Genomic DNA, 10,799 nt, shown 5'->3' on the forward strand with positions numbered 1-10,799 from the left:
ACATCCCCTCTCCTTCCTCCTCAGTCATCACCCTCTCGCCTGCAGGGTTCCTGTGTGAGCCCTCGGGACACTGAATGGACTGGGGCATTATTTGCGACCAGAGCCTGTGACGCCCAAATAGCAGGCAAGAGGGGACTTCGGCAGGGCTCTGTGTCCTCCCTTTTCGCGCCCCTCCCTATGTGGCACGAGGTTGTGGCACACCCACTTCTGGAAAACGGCTCCTGGGGCTTCCCTGGTGGTGCAGTGGTTAAAGCTCCGCACTTCTAAAGCAAGGGGCATGGGTTCGATCCCTGGTCAGGGAACTAAGATCCCACATGCCGCACTTTGAGGCCAAAAAAACAAGTAAATAAATAACAATGCTCCATGGAAAATAGCTCCAAGTGATGCCTAAAGTTACAGGGCAGGAGGCAGGTGTACATGTACAAGTACATGTATAGTCCCCATGAGGCTTATGGTTGCCCGTAAGCCAGGCCTGCCCCTTGCCCCTCACCCCCAATACCTCGGTAAAGAGGTGCAGGGCCCCTGCCCCTCTACGTGCCCCTCACCCAGTCCCTCTGTAAAGTAACCAACCTGTTCCCGTGGGAATCTGACTGCACTTATGTAGGATTGGGGATCAAGTACTGAATGGTGGGATGGCATCACCGACTTGATGGACATGAGTTTGAGTAAGCTCCGGGAGTTGGTGATGGACAGGGAAGCCTGGCGTGCTGCAGTCCATGGGGTTGCAAAGAGTTGGACACGACTGAGTGACTGAACTGAACTGAATTGAATGGTTAGCCCAGGCCAGGGCCCCTGAACTCTGCTCTGGACCACCCCTAGACACACTCTTAGTCTCTGTCAACAGGAGCAGTGGGGTTCCTGGGAGGTCCTAGAGACTCAGCTCAAACTGATTCACAACTTCATGAATTCATTTGGTACCAGATTTTAAGACCTACTAGGTGCCAGAGGGGAGGGCCACACGTGGATAAGGCTAGACCTGCCTTGAGGAGCACCTGGATTGGGAAGTGTGCGGGGAAGCCCGCCTGGGAAAGCTCTCCCGGTAGGGGACACCTCTGGGCACACCCCAAGAGGTCAGGGGGGAACAGGGGAAGTGTCAGAGTCCAAACACCGGCAGGGGGGCCCAAGCAAGTGTGGTGAAGAGTGAATACCCATCGGTCGGTAAACACAATTACATTCGGATGACTTCGAGCTAGGGCGCACTGCTGCTGCTGCTGAATCACTTCAGCCGCGTCCGACTCTATGTGACCCCATAGAGGGCAGCCCACCAGGCTCCCCCGTCCCTGGGATTGTCCAGGCAAGAACACTGGAGTAGGTTGCCATTTCCTTCTCCAATGCATGAAAGTGAAAAGTGAAAGTGAAGTCGCTCAGTCGTGTCCGACTCTTCGCGACCCCGTGGGCGCACTAGCAAAAGCGAAACTGGCTGTGAGCTGCGCTCAGAACGCAGGCGTGCTCTCGAGCCCCGCGCCGCGCGACCCAGGGGCGTTTTCATGCTCCCGGACCCGCCCCCAGCCCCCTCACCCCAGCCACCTGTGGACCGCAGCCCGAATGGAGCTTGGGCGTCGCCTGCTGGCCGCACTGGGCAGCCGCAACCCCGGCGCCAGCCCGCGGGTCCCAGTGATGCCAGACCTTCCCCAGAAGGCGGGGTCCCCAGAGACAGCTCCCCGTGGAACCCTAACCCCGGCAGCTGGCGGCCTTGGGGAGCTGTCCTAGGCTGGATTTGGCCTACGCCCTCCGATCGGTGCGGCTCTAGGGGCCTGCCTGCCCCCTCGAGAGCTGACTCTGCGGTCCTGCGCGCCCCCGCGGGACAGCCAGCTCCCCGCCAGCGTCGGCGGTTCAGGTGGCGAAACGGAGGGAGGAGCCTGTCGGGGTCCCGGCCCGGGGCGGTGGAGGGGAGAAGGAGCGGGCGGAGCTTCAGGCGAGGCGGTTCCTGCCCGTCCCTCGGCCGCCGCGGGCCCCAGCTCACCTCTGGTCCAGGGACATGACGGGAACGCCTGGCACCGCGGCCACCCGGGATGGCGAGGCCCCCGAGCGCTCCCCACCCTGCGGGCCGAGCCACGATCTCACGGGCAAGGTGGGTGGGCTCCGCGCCCAGCGCTGGGGACTCTGGTGCCAGCTCTGGGGGCCACCCCTCCCCCACCCCAGCCCCTCTCTGGCTGCCTCTGCGCTGGACTCATCCCATCCCCCCCAGGCAGCCAGGTCTTCCCAGAGTAAGTGGGGGAGGGTCGAGACAGCCCCCGGAGCCCATACCAACGGCCAGGGATCTGGGAGAGGAGAGAGGAGCGTAGGAAGTACTGAATGACTCCCCACCCCCTGAGGACCCCAGCCCCATTTCCCTCTGCCTCATTTCGGCCAGTGCGAGCCCCGGGGAACCCCGGGCTTCTCGCTAGCCCCTGAGCCCACAACTCTCCCAGGGCACAGGCTTCCCAAGCGCTGGGAAAGGCACTCCGAAGGGATGCCCCCTGAGGCGGGGGAATTTGCTCTTTAATGCCCTTCTCCCAGGGTGGACTAGGATCCCAGCTGCCCCCAGGTGCGACCCCTTCCTCTCCCATCCCTGCAGCCAGCTGCCCACACCTTCTTCTGGGAGGATGTTGCTAGCCAGAACAGTAGACTCACCTGGGAATTTTTTAGACCCTGAGAATGATGGGAGCGGTTAGGCACTAGTACCCCACCTGGGAGAGTTTAAGTCAGCTCTCTGGGCCTGGTTCCCGATGCGGGTGGCCCTGATTGAAGGAGGTGAGGTTGCTGGTGGACACTGAGCAGTCTGCCCTTCCTCTGCACCCTGGGAGCAGACAGGAACTGGGATCTCTGAAAGAGGGAGCCCAGAGCCTCCACTCTTCCTCCAGGTCGGGGAGAGATGAGGAGGAGGCTGGCCCAGTCTCCTGCGGCATGACCTTGAAGGAGACCTGCCTTTCTCGGTGCCTTGCTTTCCTCCCTCCACGGCCCCCACCACCTTCTTTTAGGGGAAGCTAGTCTGCAAGTCACCCGCCCAGAGCCATTGTTGAGATAGGCGTCCCGGTGTGGGCTGCAGGCAGGAAATGGGCCCCCAGTGTGTTCAGGGGAGGGGGAGCCACTGAGAACCAGTCCTGGGCCATGGGGCACTGCCTGACCTCCTTGCTTGACAAGCCAGCTGGGTGTTTGCCTAGGAGGTGGCGAGGCTGGGCAACTGTTTGTGTTTGGTGGACTTGCCTGGCTGGGTGGGTGGCTGACATCGCTTGCTCAAGGCAGCTGTGATCTCTAAAGGCACTCCCTCCTGCCCCATCGGGTACTGGTACCCAGGAACCAGGGAGCCATGCAGGCTCCAGAGAGCTCCCAGCCCCCAGCCCACCATCTGTCCAAGAAGTCATCCATCCTTCCTTCTAACCCTGTGGGAACTGCCACAGAAAGGTTAAGGAATCTTCCCAAAGTCCCCCAGTCACCCACGTAGAAGCCAGGACCCCAGCCTTCACGCACCTTTTTCTCAACTGCCCATCTAATCCCATGCCCCATGGTCACAGCAGGAAAGCCTTTGGGCTCCATGGTCAAGGTCAAGGCCCCCAAAAGAACTCAAACCTTAGTCCCTGCTCCACCCATTAAGCATCTATTCAGCCAGTTGGAAAAAATTCCAACTTTAGGTCTCAACCCCTATTCTCTGATAGTTTGAGGAATGTCAGGACAGAGGGGTCCCCTCCCCAGCCCCACCCTATCCCATCCCCAGAGGAGAGGAGCAGAGACTGGCCAGACAGTAAAGGGACAAACACATGCCCACACACACTCCCTCCCCCCACCCCCCCAACCCCCCATGCCAGTTTGCAAGCCATTTTGTCCCACTTGGGAGGTTACTGCGGAAAGCATTTCAGGCTAAATGTCTCTCTGCTTTAGTATAAATTTCAGCCTTCCCTAATTCACGCAAGGCTTTTACAAACATAAGATGTCATTAGGAAATTCCAAATAAAGGTGACCAAAAATAAAACACCGGAACACGAGCAATTTTAGAACATGCCTTGGCAACTGACAGAGGCCTACCCGCCTCAGATCCTGATACCCTCCCTTGGGTGGGAATCCCTGGCTGAAATATTAATGCTTCTCTTTCTGGTGCGGCGGCCCCACCCATGTGTGCACACAGGCGTGGAACACACAGCAAAGAACACACAGCATGGCGTGGCGGGGGGCCAAGGGGGCCAGAGTCTAGACGCATGAAAAGTGGTTGTTCTCGGGGCCACAGAGCACATTTGGGGACCTCTTGGCTCTGGGGTCTCAACTCGGGCGTCCCGGAAGCCAGATGAGGACAGGAGGGTCCAAGGGAGCGGCTGGGAGGCCAGCGGCAGCCCAGGAGAGTGGAGAAGAGCAGGAGGCGGCAGGTTTTCCAGAAGCAGGTGCCCGCTTGGGGCTCAGCATCCTTTCCCGGCCCTCCCTGAGAGCCCAGAGCCTCGCCCCAGCGCCCCATTAACTGCCTCTGCCCCCATCTCCTAGGTGATGCTTCTGGGAGACTCGGGCGTCGGCAAAACCTGTTTCCTCATCCGATTCAGAGACGGGGCCTTCCTGTCCGGGACCTTCATAGCCACCGTCGGCATAGACTTCAGGGTGAGGTGGCTGCAGGCTCCTCCTCCCAGCGGTGAACCAGGGGTCACGGCTTCAGGCACGGGGGGCTGTCCTCTGCTCAGACCTGCACTGACCCCTCACATCTACAGTGGCTCACCCTAGAGGTGGCCAGCTTAGAGGAGTCTGGGCTTGTGGGGCTCCCTGCCCCCCTACAGAATGAGAAATAAGAGACTACATCTTAAAATCCTGCCACTGAGCAGGGCAGACACACCCCCACGGTGTGAGCCGGCCCCTCGGGCAAGACGTGAGGTCAGCCGGTCTTTCTGGAACTCAGGGAAGCACCGCAGGGCACGAGGCTGAGGAGCTGGACAGGGCACAAGGTTGAGGAGCTGGACTGGTCCTGTGGGGAGAGAGTAGCAGCCAGCATCCTGCCCCCTCACCGGGATGAACCCATCTTGGGTTGGCATCAACAGATTGGCATCGGGGTTGCTGAGCACTCTGAGCACCACACAGCCCCAGGGGCCAGGAGGATTCAGGCCTAACCCTGGCAGCGGGGCTCTCAGAGGCCGAGTGCCTCCTCCCAGTAGAAGGGGAAGCTTCACCTAACGGTAGAACCAGTGGGCGACCAGGGCAAAGACAGCCCTGCAGATCCACCCACTGAGGTCTCCGAGATGCTGGTGGGCACCTCATCTCGAAGAGCTACTTTGCAGTGCTGAGACTGAGCCCCAGGAGAGGCAGACAGAAGCAGGGAAGAGGCAGGACTCCCCCCAGCCCCGTCCCCCAGGGCTCGGCCTGTGTGCCCTGCTGAGCCCTGGGGGGCGGGGGCGGGCACGTTCTCAGGCTCCCTTGCCTTGGTGTGTTGTGAGGAGAGACGGCGTCCACAGAAGAGAGGACTCTGAAGTCAGGCTGCCTGGGGACGGAGTCCCCCCAAACCCTGATGGGGCGATCTGGCTGGAGATATCTCCGGGGCTCATCAGATGCCCTGGCACCCACCCTGGGGGAGCGGCCAGACAGGATGCCTGCTGTTGTGCAGGATTCAGCAGGATGCAGAAGCCAAGCCACCTCCCCCGCCCTGCACACCCACCTCTCCCTCTGCCCTTCTCTCTTTCAGAACAAAGTGGTGACCGTGGATGGTGTGAGAGTGAAACTGCAGGTGAGATCAGCGGCTGGGAGGGCTGGGGTGGAGGGGGGAGGCGGTTCAAGGATAGGGGCGCCTGCCCAGGCTCTTCACCCACTCACACGAGGCCTGCGGCCCTGCCCTCAGCCTGGGGTAATTTCCTGTGGGGCCCAGGAGAGGAAACGGCTTTTGTTTGTTTGATGTCTGCAGAGAAAGCCGTTCCCAGGCCCTCTCTTCTGTCAAAGGCAGCAGCTCCAAGTGCCTTCAGACAAGCTTAGGCTTGCTGCAAATCCTCCCCAGTGTCACGGGCCTCACATGCTCTAGGAGGCTAGACGCCCCTAATCCCTGGACTTCACCACTTAGGGCAACAGCACCAGATGAGAACAGAACTCATTAACTCGTTAACTACCACCATCTGGCACGTCACCAGGCCCTCACAGGCCCAGGCCCCTGAGAAACCAAAGAAAGAAGCCTCTCACCTCCCACCCCGCGTACCACAAGGGTTTTCTCTGCCCAGCACAGTGCCTGCCCGCTTCTGACTGTCTGTCCTCCCCTCCCTAGATCTGGGACACGGCAGGGCAGGAGCGGTTCCGCAGTGTGACCCATGCTTATTACCGAGACGCCCAGGGTAAGGGCCTCCGGCACGGCGCCGCTCCCCCAGCCCACCTGTAACAGTCACCCTACTGCCCCAAGTCCCCCCGCCCCATGTGACCTCTCTCTCCCCCTCCAGCCTTGCTCCTGCTGTACGACATCACCAACAAATCTTCCTTTGACAACATCCGGGTAGGTTCTCCCTGACCCACCACTCGCCACTCTCGGGATCCAGCGGGGCAGGACCGCTTCCTGCTTTGTGGGAATGGGTGGAGCCTGGAATACTGCTGCCTCGCTAAAAACACCCGAGCTGTGACTCAGAAGTAATAAACTCCTCGTGGGCAGCTGATTGGCATGTGGGCATGAAGGCCAAGCAGGCTGTGTGCCACTTGCTCGCCCCTGCCTGTGATTTATAAGTGCACTTCATGACAGAGTGTTCAGAAAGTCCCCAGCTCCACCCTGGACAAGAGCTCATGGGGAGAACCCAAGCAGAAAACGTCTACCATATATGCAGCCCAAGTTTCTAGAAAGTGACTTAGGCAGACAAAATGAGTGGCTCTGTCCTCACAAGCAAACTATCCAGTAGTCGAGGCAATAATTCAATACATATAAGCACCGACTCTGTGCACAAGTACGGTGAAGGTTGCACATGCTCCCCGACCTCAAGAGGCTGGCAAGCAAACCGGGAAACCAGACACATAGAGATAAAACAGCTTACCAACTGGATAGAACCCATGGCATCCCTACTGCCTCCCCCAACCCCACGGGCATGTCAGACATCTCTAATCGATCACAGTATTTTTGATCACCGAGCCCTTACGTGGCCTTAGAACCCTCTACGGGGTTCAAGGAGAGTGCTGGTGACTAGAGCCGATCTAGAACATAAAGCCTGTGCCTCCTCTAACTTCCATAAAACTGAGAGTTACACTGTAAGGGGTTTAGAGCTATTCAGGACTGGAGAGAGGCCCGAGCGAAGATGCAGGAGAGAGAAGGCCCAAGGTGTTCAGTGATCGGGGGCAGTGAGTAGCCCAGGAGGATCCAGAGGGGAGAAGCAGGGAAGGCCGGGGGAAGGAGGAGAATGGCTGGGGCTCAGGGCGCCCTCTCCCACAGGCTTGGCTCACTGAGATTCACGAGTACGCCCAGAGGGATGTGGTGATCATGCTTCTGGGCAACAAGGTGAGTGGTTCCAGGGCAGGGTCAGCCCACCCTCCCCCACAGCCACCAGAGTAATTGCTGGACATCCTGCCACTAAAGAACCCTTTCCAGCCTCCAGTTCAGAGGTCAGACCTATCTGCAAGCTTCTGCCCATCTCATCTGCCCTCTTAAAGCTTTGGAATTGGCCCCCTGCAGGGAAAGGTCAGGCTGTTTCCTGAGAAGTCCAGGAATGCCCAGCTACTCTGTTAGATCCTAGGGACTAGGTACATGGATGAAGATCTGAGATGGGAGAGGGTTAACCTCAACTACCGCCATCCCTTCGAGGCTGGTCACCACCCTTTGCCAAGCGGAGTTACCCACCATCTCCCTAAGTTGGGGTGAGATCCTCCTGCTGGGAGCTAAGAACCTGAGGAGGTGGTCCTGGCCCCGGGTGGATCAGACCACCTGCAGTCCTGCAGGCCACCAGCAGAGGGCGGGAGGTCCTGCTCCCAGGGCAGAGAGAGAGGCCTTGGGGGTCAAGGCATCCTTCCCCCAGAGTGACCCACCTGGCTTGACAGGCAGATGTGAGCACTGAAAGGGTGATCCGCTCAGAGGACGGAGAGATGCTGGCCAGGGTAAGTGACTGGCCTGGGGGTGGGAGGGGAGGGATGGGGGCAGCCCGAGACTGGCCATGGAGCACGCTCTCACCCTGGCAGGAATATGGAGTTCCCTTCATGGAGACCAGCGCCAAGACGGGCATGAATGTGGAGCTAGCCTTTCTGGCCATTGCCAAGTGAGTACTGAGCTGGGAAGGGAGCGTGCAGGGCAGAGTGGCGCCATCTGGGACCCAGTGGGGCCTGGCCCCTCGCCCAGTCCCAGGGCCCATCTACAGCCTGCGTTCGGAGGCCGTGGGACTGGGGCAAGGCTCAGCTCCCCACCGACTGCCCAGCCCACTTCTCCTTCTTCTTCAAGGGAGCTGAAATACAGAGCCAGGCGGCAGGCCGATGAGCCCAGCTTCCAGATCCGAGACTACGTGGAGTCCCAGAAGAAGCGGCCCAGCTGCTGCTCCTTCCTGTGAATCCCAAGGGTCTGAGAGGAAGCTCCAGAGGCCCCCGAGGATGCAGCCGTCCTCCCCCCACCCCCCCAGACCTGGCTTCTTCTGAGCGGCTGAACCAGCGGGGAGAGAGCTTGGGGACCCACTGCACAGCCCCTCCGGACTCCTGCCCCTCCCCTAACTCCTGGAGCTTCCCTGCGTCCGCAGGGGAGGGCAAAATATTTATCTTTCATTTTAATGATACATAACTTAATCAAAACGGGACCAGAAAAACCGAGCCAGAGAGCTGGTGGTGGTCCTTTGGCCTTCTATTACTAGGACTTAGGAGCCCTCCTGACCACCATGAGGGTGGTATTGCTCCAGCTCAGCACCAGGGGGCACTGATGCACTTCTGGGGCATAAGAGCAAGTAGTGACACCCCCACCCCACCCCAATCCTTCAGCTGGCAAGCGGCTGAGCAAACCCAGGCCTTCATTTCCTCCAGCTCCCCAGAGAGCAATCTTCTCCAATAAAACAGAGCCCTTGTGCTGGGAGTCAGACCAAAGCCTCTGGAAGATAAGAGATGTGGAGATTAGGCCAGGGACCTGGCTCCCTGTGGGGAGATCGGAGAGGAGCAGCAGAGATTACGTCTATCTGTTTGGCTATCTCTGGGCTTACTGGCCCCCCTTCTGGGAGGTGTACCCCTTTTCCTCCAGCCCACAAATACATGAAAGCACCTGGAAACACCTGGTTCCTGTTCTCTGAACTTCAGATCCCAGAGGAGCCCCTCCTCCCTGAATGCCTGGCCTTATCTTTCTACCTTTCCATCTGTGTCTCCAGACACCTAAGGTTATAGACAGGAAAAGGTTATTCTGGTCCCAACTCTTTGGCAGGTAGGCAGCCCACAGGCTACTTCTTCAAGCAGCTCTGGTGCTTCTACTGGACAAAAGAGCCCAATAAAGAGAAAGCAGAGAAAACTCTGATCCTGGCGTAGGCAGGAGGCAGAAGTGAGCAAACCTCAGGCCATTGTGTAACCCCCAAACCCAAGTGCTGCCTCCTCCCTGACCTCCCTCATTCCCTCTCAGACAGACAGACTAACCGACCGACCTTAGAGCCCAAACTGCTTTATCTCCCTTCTCTCTGACCCTGGTTAGGGAGTGAGAGGTCATCCATTTCCGGGTAAATCAACACATTGTATGCAAAACAATGTCTGCCTGGTAAGATCTGGGTGGGGAAAGGGGCCCGCAAGGAGTTTCTGTGTAGCCAAGGTCACAGGTCTCCCCAAGCCCTGACCTCAGCCCTAGGAAGAGGTCAGGAGCTGTGCAGATTATGATCTAGAGACACCTTTACTCTGGCTCTGTACACTCGGGGCCAGGAGAGGGGTATGTAAGGTATGCACTGCCCATTTCTCAGGCTGCTGCATTTGCTTTCAAAGCAGAAATCTTGCTCTTTGAGCAGAGTCAGCAGCTCCAACTCAGGCCGATAAGGAAGCTCTCCAGGCAGAGCAGGGAGGAGCCTGACCTTGCAGGGTTCTTCTGGTGCCCAAGGCAGGTTGCAGGCGATCCAGTCACACGGGCTGCTCTGGGCCTCTAGCTTTTGTGTTTTTCAGCATTAAATGGCAGTATTTTGGAAAGTACACCCTGTCCACTGTTTCTTTGAGGTGGACCTGATGCGGGGGTGGGGGAAGGGCGGGGGCAGTTCATGTTGAAAAGATCGTTGTTGCTTGTCACTGACTGCCAAAATCATTTGATCCTCATCCTTCAATGCCCAACCCCCCCCACCCCCAAACTGGTCACCTCACCCTTAACAGACTGCCCCCAGCCTCTGTGACCAGCCTCTCATCTGAAAGTAGGAGCTGAAAGGTTTATTATCTCACGGTCCTAATCATTTTAACTTTCTCTGTTGAAACACGCCAGGGCTCCTTTTCCCCAGAGATCGGCTACCTGACTGTGACCTGCCTCTCCCCTCCCCCACCTCCCTAGCTAAAGGCTGACGCCGATACACAGTTGCCCCTGGGTGGCCTGTCTTCGCTGGGCAGTCCCGCTGAAGCCTTGGGCGCTCCACTGGACCTTCACATTGTCCCAGCGAAGATCGGAGCCTGCACCCCTATTAACAGGTCCTGCGCCAAGCGCCCCGCAGACACGAAAAGACTGTTATTTGAACCACTCTCTTAGGTCCGAGGTGTGCCTGGACCACAATAAAACTGCGGGGACCTCGCAGCCCCGGAGCCGGATTGGTTTTCCTAGCAACAGTCGCCCCCACCCTCACCCCCAAACTGGAGATCCACACTGGTTGAAGGCTGTTAAAGCCTCAAGGTCCTTTACCCGAGGGTTGGCGCGCTCAATCCCTGACGCAGGTGGTGGTGGTGGTGGTGGCGCGGGTGTGGGGGTGGGAGGGAATCAGAAC

General features: G+C 58.7%; 1 protein-coding gene across 3 annotated transcripts in view; it reads left to right on the forward strand.

Annotated features, from left to right (window-relative positions):
- The window catches only part of RAB37 (RAB37, member RAS oncogene family), a 68,274-nt gene extending 57,631 nt beyond the window's left edge, over positions 1 to 10,643 (forward strand). Inside the window, exons 1-9 of one of the 3 annotated variants that reach the window (XM_070389035.1) lie at positions 1,806 to 2,071; positions 4,450 to 4,560; positions 5,630 to 5,671; positions 6,197 to 6,263; positions 6,366 to 6,418; positions 7,337 to 7,402; positions 7,939 to 7,995; positions 8,077 to 8,153; positions 8,333 to 10,617. In XM_070389035.1, the coding sequence (XP_070245136.1) occupies positions 1,979 to 2,071; positions 4,450 to 4,560; positions 5,630 to 5,671; positions 6,197 to 6,263; positions 6,366 to 6,418; positions 7,337 to 7,402; positions 7,939 to 7,995; positions 8,077 to 8,153; positions 8,333 to 8,438 (672 nt within the window). In that variant the 5' untranslated portion in view covers positions 1,806 to 1,978 and the 3' untranslated portion in view covers positions 8,439 to 10,617. Of the gene's footprint in view, positions 1 to 1,699; positions 2,072 to 4,449; positions 4,561 to 5,629; positions 5,672 to 6,196; positions 6,264 to 6,365; positions 6,419 to 7,336; positions 7,403 to 7,938; positions 7,996 to 8,076; positions 8,154 to 8,332 lie in introns of those variants that run through there. The other 2 variants (XM_070389036.1, XM_005907924.2) reach the window with 2 other exon arrangements.
- The last annotated feature ends 156 nt before the right edge of the window (positions 10,644 to 10,799 follow it).

Source organism: Bos mutus, chromosome 19, assembly GCF_027580195.1.
Source record: "Bos mutus isolate GX-2022 chromosome 19, NWIPB_WYAK_1.1, whole genome shotgun sequence".
NCBI lineage: Eukaryota > Metazoa > Chordata > Mammalia > Artiodactyla > Bovidae > Bos > Bos mutus.